Genomic DNA, 19772 nt, shown 5'->3' with positions numbered 1-19772 from the left:
CGTGATCGCAGCTTATCCAGCCTCCATTTTGTGCTGACAGTCGCTCATCTCCTTCCACTTATACCCCATCTCTCTTATACACACACTATATATATAAATGTACATGTGGCGTCTTATCTTCCCTCCCGAGCTCGTCCCATTACTGCGATTATGTCTGGAGTTGTGTATCTGCTGCGCTCTGCCTGTCGGTGCCTTCAGATACTTTTCATATCACGCCCGTACGATACATGGCATATGCTTGTAATTGCGCTCCGCCGAATTTATGTCAGCGGTGGCGACGGAAACGGAGACGGAAACACGGCGCTCTGTACACGTGTTAAAGTAACTCCGCGTACAACAAAGGGACGCGTCTTTTGTTAAAATGTACGTACAAGTTATACGCATATTCGAACTACAGTAGTAACAATGTGAGCGGTAAGTTTTCCGAAGAGAGAAAACACGCTCTGTTACACTTTGTGATGTCATGTGGTGATACAGGAAGTGTTTTTAAACTCCGTAAACCTTCATTTGAATCATCTGGACGATTTCAGACCCGGAATTGCCGATTTCTACCGAACTAAAAGGTAAAACGTAGCTGTTAACTTGAAAACTACCACTTCATGACATCACAACGTGGAACAGACTAATAATTAAGTGTTACTCAAACATGTGAATGAAGCAAAACGCAACTCTAGGTGTGTTTTTGATGAGTTAACAGCGTTAGAACACGGCTTAAAGCTAAAGAGAGTCTATTTTTGCGTAATATAGGACCTTTTTAGCGCTATCAGGCACATTTTTTGCGAAAAATCATGGGAAATCACCGGCTTGACGCTAATCCAGACTCTTGATTATCTGTCATGGTGCGTTTTCAGGAAAATAAATCAAATAAATAATCGAAATAAATCAAATAAATAATCAAATAGTCTGCAGAGATAAGACAACTGTAGGGAAACAACCACATGGTACTATCCCAGACTGTTTCTGTGTCATGGTGCAAGAAAGCGACAAAAAGGACTAAGTGGGCGGAGCTAAAAGTTCAAACTAAAACATGTTTCTGGCTCATGGTTTGAAATCAGGTACAGAATTGTTTAAGGGTAATGGTTAGGAGTTGGTACGGTGTGTTTTTATAACCTCCTAGGACCTGGCGACAACCTCTAGGCCAAAATTCTAATTTTTAGAAGAAGAAGAACAGCAACAATGCAAATATATTCAATTTAGAATCTTTTTAAGAGTTTAGAATGTTCAGAATTTTTTTTTTACATTTTTTTTGTAAATGCACATGTCTCCTGCTCCTGTCTGCAGCTCTTCACATGAGACAAATCGTTCCAAGAGGCACAACTGTTGTTTCTCATTTTGTTTTTACATCAGGACAAATGTTGCTGTGTTCAGGGTCTTAATAGTTTTTGCAAATCATTATTCAAATGTTTTATCAAAATGATTAAAACGTACACATATGAGGACATTCATTTTATATCATTTTTCTCATAAACTACATAATGTAAATAGATAATTGTTTGTTTTTACACTCATCAGGTCCAATCAGCGTAAATAACAAAGAGAAATTAATAAAGTCATGAAAGCGCTCAGGTCTTAGGAGGTTAAAATACAGGGACAGTTTACAAAAAACGTTGACCAAAAGGAAAGACACACTGTATGAGGTTATAGCAAAAATACAAATTTAGTCCCTGGGCAGGTTGATAATAATCGTCAGGGTTAAGGTTTTCATTTATTTTCAAAGCCTGGATCATTCTTAAAACAGACATATTGTGCTTGTGTTTACTCTATAGTTATAATCTATGAAACTTTGGATCATTATGTTAGAATTTGCACATTTTAAATCACGATATTAATCTAAAACGACTTAATAAAAGAAACACGTCGACTGATTTCCATGTTAGAAAACGCCAGTGTCCAACGGGAGCTGACGTCACTGTAAACATGTCTCTTTTTTTTTTTAATTTATACCAAAACGACTACAAAATGCTACCGAATCTTGCACGTATCATCGATTAAAAAGATAAAACTGGACAAGGAAGTACGTACAGAGCAGAGACGGTGAAAACTGGGATTGAACGGCAGTTGGCGTCTTGAAAATAAGTGAGTAAAGATCGCTCAAACGTGCACGAATCACTCCAAATACATTCTGTGTGTAGAAAACTTGTGTTATTGCGACCAGCCGAGACACTTGCAGGTGAAACGGAGGATTTACAGGAAAAAGGCAACGTGTTTTATGATGGAACAGCACGTTAACAGCGAGATGAGATGGTCAACAGCGCAACGTCAGATTAGCAATAACACGGATCTTTTAAGTTTAGCATAAACTCGCTCATATTCGTACTTCAACGTGAGCACAACAGCTCTTCTGACGCTTTAAAACCTCACAGCTCTTTACAAAGGCGTCTGGTGATCGCCAACATCGGAGCGGCTCTCGTCACCTCGCGCACACCTCCCGCACGCAGCGATCGCTAATGCTAAGTGCACTTTAACACTTCCTAATGACGCTAACACCCGGCTCGGCTCCGTCACTTGTAAGGTGTCGCCGCGCTCGTTACATATTACGTTGATGAGACAGATCTCCTTTGCGGATTTAATAATGTCAACGCGATCGTGCAGGTGTGAACGAGACACGGAAAGAACGGCGGACTGAAGTACTTTTTATTTTCTGTTTTTTTTACTTAATTTCATAGGCTGATCTTCTCCTATAGTGTGTAGTATGGTATGAAGATTCTTTGTTAATGCAACACTGTGTAACTTTCTGGTGTCATCTGCATGTTTACACGGAAATAGAAAAGTTAAAGTTCCCGTACTTTACATTTTCCCCCAAATTTTGTCTTGCCAAAATGCAGATATATTGTATAATCAGCTCTTGAGGTCAAAGTAAGTCCACTGTGTGCTGTTTGCATCTAATTATAAATCAGAAGTGCGTGTTAGCATGCTAGTTATTGCTTTACTGTCACGGCAAAACTACACTCTGGTCTCTGAGAGTTGTGAAAAACTCTTATAAACTCATCACTGTGAATAATGCTTGGAATATATAAGGTAAAAGTGAGGAATAACTTTGTCAAAAATGTAAAAAAAAAAAACAAGTTCATGTTAAACAGTTTGGTCCAAAGTAAAATCAGCTACAGAAACTTTAAAACGATACTTCAGAACTTTCACCATGGAGACGGATATGTTTTATGCCATACTGTGGAATATTATAGTGAACAAGCAGGAGCAGGTCCTCATTAAGGCCAAATAAAAGTCAGGTTTGTGGAGATGCAAGCTCGCTCTGAGTAAAGACCTGTTTTTCACTTTTTTTTTCTTTTCTTTTTTTTTTGCAATAAAAAATATAAAAAACGGAAAAAAAAATGCTGATGTTTGGGTTAACTTTTGGCTAAAAAGTTACTGGGTCTTAATGTAATTTTCAGGTTGGGGTCCTTTACATGCTTGTCTCCACTGCTTTACCTGGAATGTTTCACAGTATGGCTTTTTTTTTTAATTATTATTATTGTTTTTAAAATATAGGACAAGAGAAAGAAAAAGAGAATAATAATAAAAAATAAACTAAATAATAAAAAATACATAATAAAATAATAACACTTAAAAACATAAATGCATAAATAAAAATAAATATATATATAAAAAAATAACAAAAGTGAATACCTGCACATACACATATATATACATACACATACAAATCTATACACATATTTATATTTATACATTTATACACAATAGGAGGACTGTCTCAGTATTTATTATTAAAATAATCAATAAAAAGCTGCCAGATGGTATGAAAAAGCTCTTGTTTGTTTCAAAGTGAGAATTAATTTTTTTTTTCTAGTTGTAAGTATTGCATTATGTCTCTCAGAAGTTTTTTGGTGAATTGTTTTTTTTTGGGTTTTTTTTTTTTGCTTTTCCAGTTCAATAAATTAAGCGTCTGTCCAACTATGTAACGTAAGATATTCTTTTGCTCATTAAGGCACCACAGTATGACTTTTAACTTTTAACTAATCCATCCTGCATGTATTTTATATTTTTTGCATTTGAGCAGGTGACTCTCCACCCGAAAAGTCACGTATTTCACCTTTAAACCCATAGGAACAAATATCACAGTCGTATTCTTTTTTTTTTTTCAATTACTGTTAGCTTTAGCTCTGTGACAGGTGCAAAATCTTCTCCGCTAAAGGCCAAGATAATGTCTAAATTTAACCTGCTCTTGTACAGCTCCTACCAAAGCCTCTATCCATGCTCTGAAAACAATCCAAAATAATATAAAAATATAGCCAAGCCACTCTGTATGCTAATTCTACCTGTCACGCGGGTGAACGCTATTATCGCCCGGGTCAAAAGAGCGAACCACGAGCGCAGACGTGGATGCGGTCGGACAGCTGAGATCTATAAGCTAACACAGGAGCGCAAAGAACAACTGGAATTATCATAAAAAGTATACAAAGTGCAGGGAGAAGGGGGTACAGGGAGGGGCGGGACGATATTTCTAGGTTAAAGTGAAACTAAACACCTAAACTCCGCCCACAAACACATTTTAAATAGAGCTGCTAAACTGAGCGGGGTCTGGACGACTAAAGAAAAGAGGCAACACTCATATGTAATGTTTATGAAATATTTTTAAACAAACAGATCAGATAAATCAAACATAGTCTACATTTACATATACTAGGCCACATGTGTCAAACTCAAGGCCCCGGGGCCAAATGCGGCCCGCCATGTCATTTTATGTGGCCCGCGACAAGGTAAATTTAAATGTATGACTGTCTTAAAATGTGCGCAGTTACACAAACATATTTTTTATATCTTTGCAAATTTGAGACGAACCATTTTGCTGATGTGGCCCTTGGTGAAACTAGGCAGATACGCAGTTGTCCTTCGCTATATCGCGGTCTCGCTGTGTCGTGGATTTTTTTAGTGCAACTTTACATTCTTTTTTACGGCGTATGAGGGTGCATTGTCCAAATTTACATAAACGTTGGATCGCAGTGTGACTCCGAAGTGCTGTATGTTTGCAATTTGTTTTCTCCCCGACAAAACCCACAATGTCGATGAAACACGGTGTTCTGCGCCGACGAAGGTTTGAACTTTGAGAGAGTTTAAACAAGAAAGAAATGTGAGAAAATGTTAACGCCTGTGTGAGAAAAGTGTATAAAGTGTGTGGTGAGGGGTTTTACAGCCAAAAACATAGAATAAATGTACAAAATAAAGCTGATACTTCGCGGATTTCACCTTTTGCCGGTTATTTTTAGAACGTAGCGATAAACAAGGGACCACTGTATAAACAAAAGATGTTTCATAAATCATAAATATATTTGATTAGATTTAAACGACACCACTGAATTGAATGTCATTTTAATTTATATATAAAAAAATAAAATAAAAAGCAAACATTGTATAGTTTATTTGTCCTGACGTTGATATTACACATACAGTAATAGTTATATTTATCTTATAATTCTCCTGTCATGTTCATTATTTGAGTAAATCTACACATGATTTTGAAAAATAACATTATATAACAAGCCTATTTTGCACATTCATCTGTCAGAATTTTACAGAACAGTATCTCAAATCTATATATAATGTGTATGTAATCTTGTACTTTACAAAGTTCATTTTTTTCTGAACACTGCAAAGGACAAAAGTCAAGAGACTGAACTCGACAAACACGCTCCAAAACAGGTGAAGTACTATCTACACTTCTCCGCATTTTGACTCAATTATTGTCTTCTGTGGTAGTTTAAATGTTTGTGAAAAAGCCAGAGTTTTCATGTTAATACAGATTTTTGATGAGGTGTAAAGTTACTCGTTTCAAACGTCTCACTACAGTACATTTCCATACTCACACTTTCACCTCTCTGTGGGGGCAGAAACTCATTTACCCGAGTCGAATGCTGACAGTTTTTTAGCCAATTAACATTAGCTCAAAGTCTGGAGACGTTTCCCTGTGGATTCCTACGGCGTAACTCACTTTTTTGACTGTGACGTGAGACTTTTCATCAGTGTTCAGAGAGTCAAAAACACAATTATTTTGGGGGGAAAATACGAAGAAGAAAACGATCAGGAACTTTTGTAGCTTCCTGTGATACTTTGGCCATCAATCTACTACTTCTACTACTACTTCCATTACTATTGTACTACTTCTCCCACTGCTACTTCTCCAACTACCACTGCTACAACTATTACTACTACCACTACTTCCACTATTAGTACTTCTGCTCCTATTACAACTACTGCTCTCTGTACTATTACTACTACTACAGTATTACAACTTCTACAACTACTACTATTATTAGTCCTACTGCCACTACTTCCGTTACTACTTCTGCTACTAGTACAACTGTCACTATCTGTACTATTACTACGACAATATAACTGGAACAAAAAGTACCATATCTATAATTCTGTTATCCTTTCCAAAATATCTCAATAAATATCGTGAGTAAATTAGATGAATGATGAATATCGTGATAATTGTGTACTGTGAGGTTTGGATATCGATGGCCCAAATACAAAGGATATTAAAGCAAAACTAAGTAATATTTTACCTGGTGAAATATGTATTTTTGGGGTGTTTGAAACATCCGGCATCTCCCTCTGCTGTCGCTAGGCGGAAAACTAGGTAAAGTTAACGGTATTAGTAATGGTAATGGTAATAGTAGACCTTGTAGTACTGACAATAGTAGTAGTAGCAGCAGCTGTAGTAGTAATAGTAAAAGTAGCAGCATTAGTAATGGCAGTAGTAGAATTTATAGTATTGATAATAGCAATAGTAGTAGAAGAAACAGATGTAGTAGTAATAGTACAGATAGCGGTAAAAGTTGAGATGTAACAAAAGTAGTGGTAGTAGTTGTAATAGTAGTAGCAGTGACAGTAGTAGTAGTTGTTGTAGTAGTAGTAAAGGTATTAGTGATATAGTTGTTGAAGTTGTCGTCTCTGGTCGGAAATCTACCTTTGCAATATGGCCGACACGACCCGAAAACAGTTCTCCTGGGAAACTCTGGCTTTTTTATACACATCAGGCAACGTAATATTTTTTTGTACGTGATCGTATTGTCTTATTTCAATAAAAAATAAATAAAATACTTTTGAGTCTGCTCCCTGATGAAGTACTGTATTCTCATAAAGGGACATACAGGGGACGCTCTATCACTGAAACTGACTTAGTTCTGTTTTGAATTAAAATGCAGAGCTAATCTTTTATGTACCATCCGTGTCCCCGTTCCTCTGACAGAGAGCGAGGTTAAGAGTACTCATAGCTTCAAAAAGTACTGCGTTTTAAAGAGAGACGTGTGCTTCAGGGAACAGAACAGCCTTTTACAGTCGGCCTAATTTGAAAATGCTACTCATGTCTTCAGCTTTGCCCTCAAATCTCTGCGGGGCTGGATGATTGACAGTCCATGATAAAACGCAGTAGTTTTCAGAGTACTTGTTGGAAGTTTTGTGTTGAATGAAACACAACGAAATAAAACAAAACTCAAACAAGACCGACGGAAATTTAAACTAGAATCAAGTAAAAGGGGCAAAATCCAATCAACCTATTTCCTCTACTATCAATACTACTACTATTAGTCCTACAGCCACTACTTCAGATACTTCAACAACTATTACTACTACCACTACTTACGTTACTACTCCTGTTACGATTGCTACTACTACCCTACTTCTCCCACTGCTACTACTGCTACAACTATTATTAATACCACAACTTGCGCTATTAGTACTTCTACTATTAAAACTACTGCTATCTGCACTATTACTACTACTAGTACAGTATAACAACATGTACAACTACTGCTGCTGCTACTATTACTACTACAATCACCACTTCTGCTACTTCTACAGCAATATTACTAGTACTGCTATCTGTCCTATTACTACTGCTTCCATTACTATCAATGCTACAACTTCAATAACTATATCGCTAATATCGCTACTACAACAACAATTACTTTACTTCTAATATTACCATTACTAACATTACTTTTGTTACATCTATAACTATTACCACTATCTGTACTATTACTATTACTATTAGTAGTCTTACTACCACTACTGCTACTATTACAACTATTATTACTACCACTACTTCCGCGATTACTACTTCTGCTACTAGTATAACTACCATTATCTGTAATATTACTAATACTACAGTATTACAGATTTAACTACTATATCAGTAAGACTGCTACGTAGTATTACTACGACTTCTACCACTACTATTACTAATATCTCTACCTCTAGTATTATTACAACAACTACTAAAGCTGCTGCTGCTACTATTACTACTACAGCCACTACTTCTGCAACAGTATTACTACTACTGCTATCTGTACTATAAATTACTACTACTACTTCCACCGCTACGAGTACTACTACTACTATCAGTGCTACAGCTTAAACAGCTATATCACAAATGCAACAGTACAATAATAACAACAACTACTACTAATACTACTACCACTGCTACTACTACCACTGCTACTACTACCACTGCTACTACTACCACTACAAGTACTGCCATTATCTGTACTATTACTACTATTTCTGCTATTACCATTATCAATACCACAACTTCTAGTATTATTCCTATTACTACTGCTGCTATATTACTACCACCACTTCCACAGCTACTTCAACTGCAACAACTACTGCTACTACAACAACTACTACTGCTCCCACCATTATTCACTTCACCTTTGCAGTATCTTCTCTCAGCGGTGTATTCAGGCGCATTACAGAGTCAGAACTTTTCCAAAGCCGTATCCCGCTGCGTCGTACAAACTGCAGACAGAGCCCCCACCCACATCTCCACCTCGTCTGATGTGGCCCCTGAAAAGTACTCCGGGGCCCCTAGACTCACATGAAAGAAGAGCAGCAGACTACGACTACAGAGTGGATGCTGGTGGTGCTGGTGGTGGTGCTGGTGCGGAGAAGTCATTTTAAAAACACGAGGTAGTTCAGTTCTGGTCTAGATGGTATTAAATCAAGAGAGTGCAGTAAAAGCAGCAGAGTGGGTTTAAAATGTAAATGTACAGCGGGAGGAAGAGGATGAAATATAATAGAGGAAGTACACAGAGGAAAATATTACGTTTCAGTTTTTGTGAAACTGTATATTCATGAAAGATAGAAAATATTTGTACACTCAGTTCTTTTTTAAAATGTATATTGTATAATGAATATGTACAATGCAATTTCTGCTGGTGTCTTTTGGTGGAGGAAATTTGCAATTACTGTATGTAAGGAATTCAAACCTGGATGGGATTACTTATTTTACTTTTTATATTATTTATTATTTTACCTTTTATATTTATTATTTTACTTTTTATATTATTAAATTTTTTATATTATTATTATTATTTTACTTTTTATATTACTATTATTTTACTTTTTATATTTATTATTTTACTTTTTATATTATTAAATTGTATTGATATTGCTTATTTTTTATTTATTCGTAAAAAAAAAAAAAATTATTCATTTTATTGTTTGCATTTAATATTATTATTATTATTAAATTGTATTGCTATTGCTTATTTTGTATTTATTTATTTTATTTTTTGTATTTATTATTATTATTACTATTATTATTATTATTTTTATTTTATTTTTTTCTTCTGTGTATATGCCTCAGGTGTGCGGTTTGAAAAGGGGGTAAAAAAACAAAAACGTAATCGGACTGTAACCTGTAGAGCTGCAGATGAGATAAATACTTGAATAAAAAATCTGATCACAAAAAAAAAAAAAAAAGTACACAGAGGAAAAGCAGGTTTAGACACAGTACATAGAGTATATTGAGCTTCAAAGCATGAAATTACACTTTTAAGACGATACAGCTTTAAAAATTGTAAATACTGTGTGATATAAGGCTGGAGTTGTTGATTTACCCTCAATAGTGTCGTCCATTCCAGTCTAGTACAGCCCAGTCTGGCTATGCTTCTGTTGTAGGGAGTATTATACCGCTGATAACATAGGCCAATATAACAAAAACTATCAATTGCTTTGCTTAGAATGTTTCACAGCACCACCAGGCCAGATTACAGATCAGATTTGTGTAGAGGCGAGGGACAAACGTGATGAAATAACTGCTAGATAGATAACGTTTAATGCCATACTGTGGACCATTCTAGTTTCAGTTTATGGTTAATTGGTTGTGTCTTGGTTAATCATTGCCGTAGGAAATTTTGGATACAATTCCGAGACAAACAGGTTTAGTTTTAACATTTAATAACGCAACAAAAGAGACGGGAACATCATCAACTTTCATTTTCAGAACACAAACATTTTAGTCCTACGAAAGATCCAAAGAAAGAGGCTCATTCGGCTTTTTTGATGAGACAACGTAAACGTACAAATTTTAGTTAAACAGAAACGATATTCATAAAATCGTACAAAATTCTCGCGATTTTTGTGGGTTCAGAAACTCTTGAGAACCAGTCTTATTCCGCTCCAGATTTGTCAGACGGGCCAATCACAGCGCAGCGTTGCGGTTTCGGCCGATGCTAGCGCCGAACAAGCCAAAACAAACATGGCGACGCAGACGGACGTACTTTGTTTGTGAAAAAGTGTTTGGTGCACTTCTTCCTATAGGAGCCGTTTCCCTTCAAACGACTCCTTAATGCATTGTCTTTTTGCGATGGTCTCGTAACATCTCCATTTCTCCAAGTCAGTGGACGGGAAAATAAGCGCGCTGATTTAATCTATTCAGGGCCACTTTGCTAGCACATTACATCTGCGCGCGGAAGATCAAGCTAGCCCGATAACGCTGCACCATTCTGTCGGAGCACGCCTCGACAAATCCGCTCATTGCATCGAGTAAAACTGTACATTTTGATTCTATTTCGCCAACAAAACAAAGTACAAAGTAGTCCCATTAGGATTAGCCGGGTTCAGCAATTAATGGACAACGTCTCCGTGTTTGTTTAGAAGAGAAAGAGAGAGAGAATACTGCAAGTCAAACACAACGGAAACCAATGTTTAAACAACAAAACATCTTTATTTATTTATTTTAGTAGTATTAATAGTAGTAGTAGCAGTAATAGTGATAGCAGTAGTAGTACCAGTGGTCCAGTGGTAGTAGTAGTGGTGGAAGTAGTAGTAGTAATAGTAGTAGTAGCAGTACTGGTAGTAGTGGTAGCAGTAGCAGCAGTAGTAGCAGAGGCAGTAGTGGTACCAGTAGTAGTAGAAGCAATAGCAGTAGTAGTGATAGCAGTAGTGGTGGAAGTAGTAGCAGCAGTAGCAGTAGTAGTAGTAGTAACAGTAGTAGTACCAGTGGTAGTAATAGTAGTAGCAGTAGTAGTAGTAGCAGTAGTAGTACTTGTAGCAGTAGAAGCAGTAGTAGCAGTAACAGCAGTAGAAGTAGCAGTAGTAGCAATAGTGGTAGTGGTAGTACCAGTGGTAGTAGTTGTGGAGGTAGTAGTAGTAGCAGAAGTAGTATTAGTGAGAGCAGCAGTAGTAGTAGTGGTAGAAGTAGCACTTGCAGTAGTCATAGTGGTGATAGTAGTAGTGGCAGTAGTAACGATGTGTGGTGGTAGTAGTTATGATAGTAATAGTAGTTTTAACATTAGTAGTAGTAATGGAATAGTAGCAGCAGTAGTAGTAGGGGTGGAAGTAGCAGTGATGGTAGTAGTGGTGAAAGTAGTTGTAGTAGTAGCAGCCGCAGTAGTGATGGTGGTGATAGTAGTACCAGTGGTAGTAGTGACAGCAGTAATAGTAGTTGCATAGTTAGTAGTTCTATATTATTATTATTCCACTTCACCACCAAAACAACGTAGCATCATTAGCATTAGCCGGGTTTAAACAGAGTAATGCCTCCACCCTACGTTTGTTTACAACGGAGATAATTGTAATATGTGAAGCTGCAAAAGTCAGATAGGACAGAAATAATTGTCCGTAGCGCATCATTTGTAATATTTTGAATATTCTGAACGCTCTATGCTAATATGCTAACACAAAAATAAGTCCTTGTAATGAATGCTTTTGCTGTCATGTCACGGCAGGAGTTTTTAAAAGTTAATCTGGCCTCAAGGAGAATACACGATGAGGTTTTTTTTTTTTTTTTTTGGGCTTAAGGGATTATAGACTAGTTTGACAGACTAAAGAATTGCAATGTCAGTACGCACGCCTTTACGAAGATAGTCCCAAAGAATTAGCCGTGTATCTTTGATAAAAGAAGTGACAAGCAAGCTTAAAAATGTCACCGCGTGAGCTTGTCTCCATGGCTATGGATACGGTTTAGCGGTGCCACGTAAGGATAAAACAAAAAGTAAAAAACACTAAATAACGTTTTTAGGTCCACGGACTGCTAATTTCACTAAATAAAAATAAAAACAAACTAAAAATTACCGCTCCATATTACGCTATTTTCTATATTCTATCTATGTTATAATATTGTTTCCGTAACAAAAACATAACCCAGAGTTCAGTTTTGTTTTATTTACCCTTGCGTATTTATACTGAGTTTTTCTCTCAAACAGAAAACACTGTTCCACCTTGTGATGTCATCATGTTGTGATACAGGAAGTGCTTCAATGCGTCTTTAAAGTCCATACACTTTAACTAGAATCGTTTGGATCATTTCAACCTTGAATTTCTAATCTTTACTGAACTAAAAGGTAAAACGTAGCTGTTAACTAGAAAACTACCATTTCGTGACATCAAAAGGTGGAACAGAGCATTTTGAGGTTTGGAGATGCAGACAGACTATCGTATTTTCCGGAGAATAGGTCAAAAAATGCATAATAACGAAGAAAAAAAATGCGGTTGTCAGGTTGTCAGTTTGACTATAACGAATATGTGAAATTATATACTCAGATGCGATTTATATTCCACATATAAGTCACATCTGAGTATAAGTCGCACCCCTGGCCAAACTATGAAAATAAAAAAAGTGCGACTTATCGTCCGGGTAAATACGGTACTAGCAAAGTGTCACTCAAACATGTATGAATGAAACAAAACACAACTCCAGGTCTGTTTTTGAGGAGGTAAGAACAGTTTAACCTGGCTTAAATCTCACAAAAGTCCATTTTGCGTAATATAAGACCTTTAACCTTTTTGACTTTAGCGCTAATTTCAGGATTAGGTAAACCAGTACCCATCATGTATTAAAAGTATGATTTGCGTTGCGCTCAGTGTAATGCTCTCAGCCCTGTGACAAAATGAGCCTTTGTCCCTTTAATATCACCATAATTTCGTTTATATTCACACATTTGCTAATTTCCAATACGCTAAAAACAATAAACATAACTATCCCGGGTTTGTTTTGTTTAGTGTTTAGTCGACCTCTCACATCTGTTACTTTAAAGATATATTATTTGCTTAAATTTATTCAATTCAGTTACGACATAAATGCAACTAGTCTTACGTGAATCTCCACATGGTCCAGACAAAAAGGGGGCGTGTCCTTTGTCGGCCATTTTGAAAGCCTTGGGTGTGGTTGTGGGTTGGATCAGGTGGAGGGAAGAACTGCTTTAAGTTCTTTTTTGTTTGTCTTTGAGTTAACGGGATTTAGACCCTCATAAGTCCGCAGTGTAGTATCAGATCCTGCTAAAGTTGTATTTACCGTACCTGTGAAGTAAATGGCGTTTACCTGGGGGAGATGCTTCCGGTTTGAGAGGGTAAATAAGCACGGCAAGTCAGTCTTTCAGGGAGAATCCGGTAGCGGTGTACACGTGGGTTTTTCCTTAGTTTCTTAATTTCAGTTGCTTTTTAGTTGAGCACAGTTATTTTTTGTACATTTGTGTATTATTTGTTCCACGATATACCACGGTGAGCTGCAATAAAATTCATTAATTGGAATTTTTTCTGAGTCTACCTCCTACTTCGACCACATCGGGCCAGCTTCCCCACAGGTCCTATGATTAAAGAGGAGGTATTATGTACTTTTTAGAACGTTCTATCATGTTATAACGTCCCCTCATCAAATTGGCGTAGTTACAAAAGAAAAAAATGCATGGAGATCCTGTCAACAAACCAACCGTTAAAAAAACATTTCCAGCAGTTAAGGTATAAACCACGTCTTACCTGCAGGATCTTGCAGCGTTCCGAGTGACAGTCGATGTCCTCGCACGGGTGGAACATTCCCAGAGTCACACAGTTCAGGAGGATGACCAGCATGGACGCCCGCTCGAACCACGTGGAGGAATCAGTTAAGGACAACAGCATGGGAACAAACACCCAGACATAATATATAACAGGCAGTGACCTCCAGTGACCCCAGGAAATTATTTAAACCACATGTTTGTTAAAATCGCATGCAGCCTCAATTTCTCATTAGCAACAATGGAAATACACTTAACTTATATGGGATTGTAAAATGTGAGTTCCATAGACACAAACAGCATAAGCGGGGAGTCTCGTCTGAAACTCCTGAGGATTTAAAGGCGTAGCAGCGGATATAAGCGGAATGAAGTGTTTGCTAAATATTTCATAGACGCAAAATATTTCATAGAAGCTAAATTCTTTCGATTCCTTGCTAGTCGCTGCTACCTGGAGTTATGCCAAATCAACGTGTATCAATGTGTTTTTCATGATAGTAAAAAATAAATTTAAATCTGTCAACTGGACAAAAAGTTGTAGGAGTTAAGATGTTTCGCGGCTCATCCAAGACGTTTCTTCAGTTCTGGTCAGATTCCTGGTGGACATTGTCTTTTATTTGTTTAAAGGGAGGAGTTAGCTACACTGAAACTAAACTGAACTACTGTACATTCCGGAGTATAAGTCGCACTGGAGTATAAGTCGCACCAGCCAAAAATGCATAATAATGAAGAAAAAAAACATACTCAGACGCTGTTTATATGTGAAATATGAGTCGCAACCCCAGCCAAACTATGAAAAAAAGTGCGATTTATAATCCAGAAAATACGGTAACTAGTAATCCCTCAGTCATCCAGGTCTGTTTCATAGTAAAAACAAAATGTAAAATCTGTCAATTGGACAAAAAGTTGTAGGAGTGAAGACGTTTCGCTGCTCATCCAACACATTTCTTAAGTTCTGGTCAGATTCCTGGTGGACACTACCTTATATCTGTTTGAAGGAAGGAGTTAGCTACACTGAAACTAAACTGATTTACTGTATATTCTGGAGTATAAGTCGCACTGGAATATAAGTCGCATCAGCCAAAAAAATGTTAAGTTAAAAAAACATATTTCACATATTAATCACGTCTGAGTATAAGTCACATCCACAGCTGTGAAAACTATGAAAAAAATGCAATTTATAGTCTGGAAAATACGGTAACTGGTTTAAGTGTAGATGTCTGTGTAACTCCTCAGTCGTCCAAGTATGACCCATAGTAAAAAAAATGTAAAATCTGTCAAAAGGACAAAAAGTTGTAGGAGTGAAGAGGTTTCGCTGCTTATCCAAGAAGCTTCTTCAGTTCTGGGATGAGCAGCGAAATGTCATCACTCCTACAACTTTTTTGTCCAGTTGACAGATTTCAGTTTTTCTTGTACTATGGATCATACACCTTTTCACTATTTCATGATATTTATGTCATGTATCTGTTCCTTTCACCAAAAGACGAGGTTCACCAGAAATCTCAATTCAAAGTTGGTTAGCCATTAGCGCAAATGCTGCTTTTAGGCTAATTATAAGCTAAAATAAAATGGATTAGATGCTCAACAATGACTTTTAATGCGGCTTTGAGACTGAGGGTTACCAGCTGACACCCTCTGGAATATGCATTGTTCATATTTTGTGAGTTTTGAGGGCTAATGCCAGTGTTGCCAGGTATGTGGATGTGGTTTTCCTGTGGAATTGGGCAGTTTGTAAGAGCTGACACAGATAAAATAATACTATCTGGGGGTTTGGCCAGAGCCACCTTCCACATAAAACATATTGATTTTAGAATAATCCTACTGAAAATCCTAAATTTTGATGATAAATCTTCATATCCAAAGGTATCAGTGCTCTGTGGAGCTTTAATTTGTGCGTGAGAGTCAACGTCTGTGTCATAAATATAGTGGAAAATAGAGCTGAGCCACATAGTCCATGAGTTTAGGGCGTTTTTTCAGATGTTCTTGTGAGGGTTGGGTCGCTGAAGCCTGGTAACCCTGGCTAATGCTAACCCCTACTAGCTCCCCGTGTTTTATAATCTCCCCAAACTCGCCTAGTTACCTGTAAACGCTGGTATCTGCACTTAATCGACCAACTGAGTGTCTCTTTACACATAGGATTAAACAGCAAAGCAATACAACTCCATGGAGCACCCCTATCAGAAAAGTTACATAGTACAGCTTTAGCAGCCCCTTGTAATTGTTAATTCTCATTTCAATATAACTAAACTTACTTTACCATGATCATCTGCACACAATTCTAATAATCCTCATAGAACCTTGAAATATAGCAAGCCCATTACTGTATTTTCCGTCGCACCAGCCAAAAAATGCATAATAATTAAGAAAAAAACAAGTCGCACTGGAGTATAAGTCGCATTTTTTTGGGGAAATTAATTTTTTATCTTTAAAGCATAGACAGAACTGAATATGTGTCTGGTATGTTAATGTAAGATATTAACAGTTAATTAGATAATTAAAGCACAAAAACAAGTTAACAAGTTTATTCTCGAACTCACATTAAATCACTAAATCCATTAAATTCTTCATCCTTAGTGTCACTTCTGAACAACAACTGAAATTTTATATTTTAATTTCACATATAAGTCGCATCTGAGTATAAGTCGCACCTCCAGCCAAACTAGACTAGTCCAGAGAAATACGGTACTTAGTTTGATATATTTAAAGCCCCACTGTGTAACATTTCTGACAGACGCTCTTGTCTCTATGGGGATGGATAATTACTTTAGATTTAGAACATTTAAGGCAAAGCGTCACCATGGAGACAAGCAGGTGACCAGAGCCAAACGGTGGCAAATTTAGTGACTTTTACAGTAACCGTACACAACCCCATTACAGCTACTACAGTGGATAAAAACTTCTACGCATTCGAGCCATAATGATGTTTTTTTCTGCGCATGGCATCACAAATCCAAAGGGACACCATTAAAAACACTGCTCAGTTCCAGGGCTTATAATAAAACGTGTAAAAGTGGCCGTGAAAGGGCGGAGTTAATTAAAAATAATGACTTGTTTTGTAAACCAATCAAATCGCGACGAGCCAAATGTCACATGGGTGGGTCTGGACGTCGTACATCAGCAGAAATCAAAAAGCAAGTGGCAGCAATCAAAGTTTTAGGATAATAAATGTGTCAACGCTATTACAAACTCTGGCGAGATTCCAGAGATCTGGCGAATTTTTTGAACTGACTGATGAATGAGAAGTTAATGATGCGCTGTGTAACTTCTCTACAGGAGGGACTGCAACTCGCTTGTTTCCATGGAGATGTTATTGCTTCATCTAGATCAGGGGCGTCTAACGCATTTTCACGTCATTCTCAAAGGGCCAGATGTAATCTAAAATAAATATAACAACTTTTTAAATTTGTTCATAAACTTTCTGTATTTATTACTTATTCAATTTACAAATATTGCACATGTATTTCCATAGATGTAAAAAAATATGGCTGTTTAACTTGGTAACTCTTGATAAACTGACATTTTAAGACAGTCATACCTTTTAATTTACCTTGTTGTGGGCCACCTGAAATGACATCGCGGGCAAAATTTCGCCCATGGGCCTTGAGTTTGACACATGCGATCTAGATGTTCTGATATGGCATTATTATGAGGAAAATGTGTCTTGCCCCAGTACAGATATATTGTATAAGCAACTCTTGAGGCTGTGTTTTATTGTCCGACAATCAGGAAGTACGTTGGTTGCATGCTAATTGTTGCTAAATGCTAACTAACTCAGCTGTTAAAAGTGCTTATAAAAATTTTGATGCTCAGAATGCATAAGGAAAATGAGGAATAACTTTGGACCGTTGCTGTTGGAGTTTTGTTTTCAAGTAAAAATCCGGTGCTCATTGATCTCCATGGAGACAACACGTGTCCAGGCCAAGTTACGAGTCAGGTCGGTACAAAGGCGAGTCTGCTAACAGTAAGAATCCACGTTTTCAAGGGTGATTTTTCAGCAAAACCATGCATAGTTAAATTTAATGCCATACTGTGGGACAATAACAAGCAGATAGCAGATTTCACATTAGAAAAGTTACATAGAGGAACTTTTTATAGAAACCACGGTTAATAATAATGCCATTAAAAGTTTCCCTAATTAAGAAAGTGAGGGTCAGCATAAAAACTTCTACAAAAAACAGAACAACCAAACAAAATAGATTCAAAACATTGTCAGATCTGCAGCCAATTCTGCACAGTATGAGGTTATTTTTACTGGGTTAATAAATATCGTCAGACTTCATTAACATCGCCATCCCCCATCAGTTCTGTGGCAAAATGGATGCACTGGTGTCGACTTTTAGATCCCAGGAATAAACTAATTTGTAAGACAATCCTGGTTACAATATTTTCAGTCTTCCTCAGAAAAAAAAAAAAAAAATAGAACAATTTTAAAACTAATTGTGCGCACCTCTGGCTCCAATTCGCTTTCTATTGAAAAGCTGTGGCCCTTTTCTCCATATCTCCTGCTGTCAAACTCTTCATTTTGGTCTTAAAATGTTTGTATTAATCCACTCTATTTGATTCTGTTATTTATATTTCGCTATTGTGTTCGTAAATCAAGATATGAACATTAATAACAAGACAAATCAGGCGCCTTCTTTCCCCAGGGTTGCTCCCGTTTGATTAACAGCGTTGCTAATCGCCCGCTCCCTGTTAAACTAGCGGTGTGGGTGGGAAGGGGGCGTTACGTTCAACAGCCTCGCTCCGGATTGGCTCTTTGGTTGCTATGATACTCGTGATCGGAATTCCAAACATAGAACTCTGCTCCAAATTCGCCGCTATAACTGCTAGCCTCGACGAGTGAAAACATGATTTCTGTCTTATTTGTTTTACTCTTAAACCTTGTGTTGGATACTGTGCGTTACAAATATTGAGGTGAACTTGTTTCTCAGTAGAAAAGTGACACAGGTTGACAAAAGGCCTTGTAATGCATCTTTTCAGTGACTGCAAGCGTCTTTTTAGTGACATATTCTGCCTTTGTGTCAACAGCTAACGGTATATCCATGTATGACCTTGTACAGACAGTTTGTAAAAAAGTCCTTATGTGACCAGCTTTCTATCGATAGTACCTTTCTCAGGCTATAAGTACTGCAAAAAAAACTCCCTTGAAATGTAACGCATGTGCCTGCTGTCTATCTTCATTCATCTGATCAGATAAACTTCTTTCAACTCTCTACCTCAGGGCTGTCCAAACTACGGCCCAGGGGCCAAGTTCAGCCCTCACATCAATTTTTGTTGGCCCTCATGCCTCCTCCTAAACTGGCCCAATTGATCAGGAAGTATTTTTTAGTACAAATTTAAGCAATTTTACCTCTATAACATGAATAAGATCACATTGCATTGTGACACAGACCTAAAGATAATATTCAAAGTCTTATTAAACGTACAACGTCGCTGTCAAACCTGTGTTAAATGCACCATTTTTGTGGCTCTCCGCTTCAAATATGTTTCTGTACGTGACCCTCGGTGAAAAAGGTTTGGACACCCCCGCTCTAACTGGTCTGCAATCTCTTCCTTCACAATTACGAGCTTCATTTGACTAGAACTGAACACTATAACATCACACTCCCTTAGTCGACGTCTTCATACCGTCCATGGCTTAAAATGTTGAAGCACAAAGATCTGATTCATTATGAATATTTCACAGATGCTCACTTTATACTTGGGGTTTCGCATGTTAAAAAGATGAGGAAGTGAATGCATAGGAGACAGTAGGTTTTA

At 37.2% G+C, this 19772-nt stretch overlaps 1 protein-coding gene across 2 annotated transcripts in view; it reads right to left on the bottom strand.

The window, feature by feature from the left end:
* The window catches only part of cacna1g (calcium channel, voltage-dependent, T type, alpha 1G subunit), a 313071-nt gene extending 298965 nt beyond the window's left edge, over window positions 1-14106 (bottom strand). Inside the window, exon 1 of one of the 2 annotated variants that reach the window (XM_055229674.1) lies at window positions 13999-14106. In XM_055229674.1, coding sequence (XP_055085649.1) covers window positions 13999-14091 — 93 coding nt within the window. In that variant the 5' untranslated portion in view covers window positions 14092-14106. The remainder of the gene's footprint in view (window positions 1-13998) is intronic. The other variant, XM_055229673.1, reaches the window with a different exon arrangement.
* Window positions 14107-19772: the final 5666 nt, after the last annotated feature.

The sequence above is a fragment of the Periophthalmus magnuspinnatus genome, chromosome 19 (genome assembly GCF_009829125.3).
Source record: "Periophthalmus magnuspinnatus isolate fPerMag1 chromosome 19, fPerMag1.2.pri, whole genome shotgun sequence".
Classification (NCBI taxonomy): domain Eukaryota; kingdom Metazoa; phylum Chordata; class Actinopteri; order Gobiiformes; family Gobiidae; genus Periophthalmus; species Periophthalmus magnuspinnatus.
Note: the sequence above shows the minus strand (reverse complement) of the source record. Positions and strands in the feature narration are given on the sequence as shown.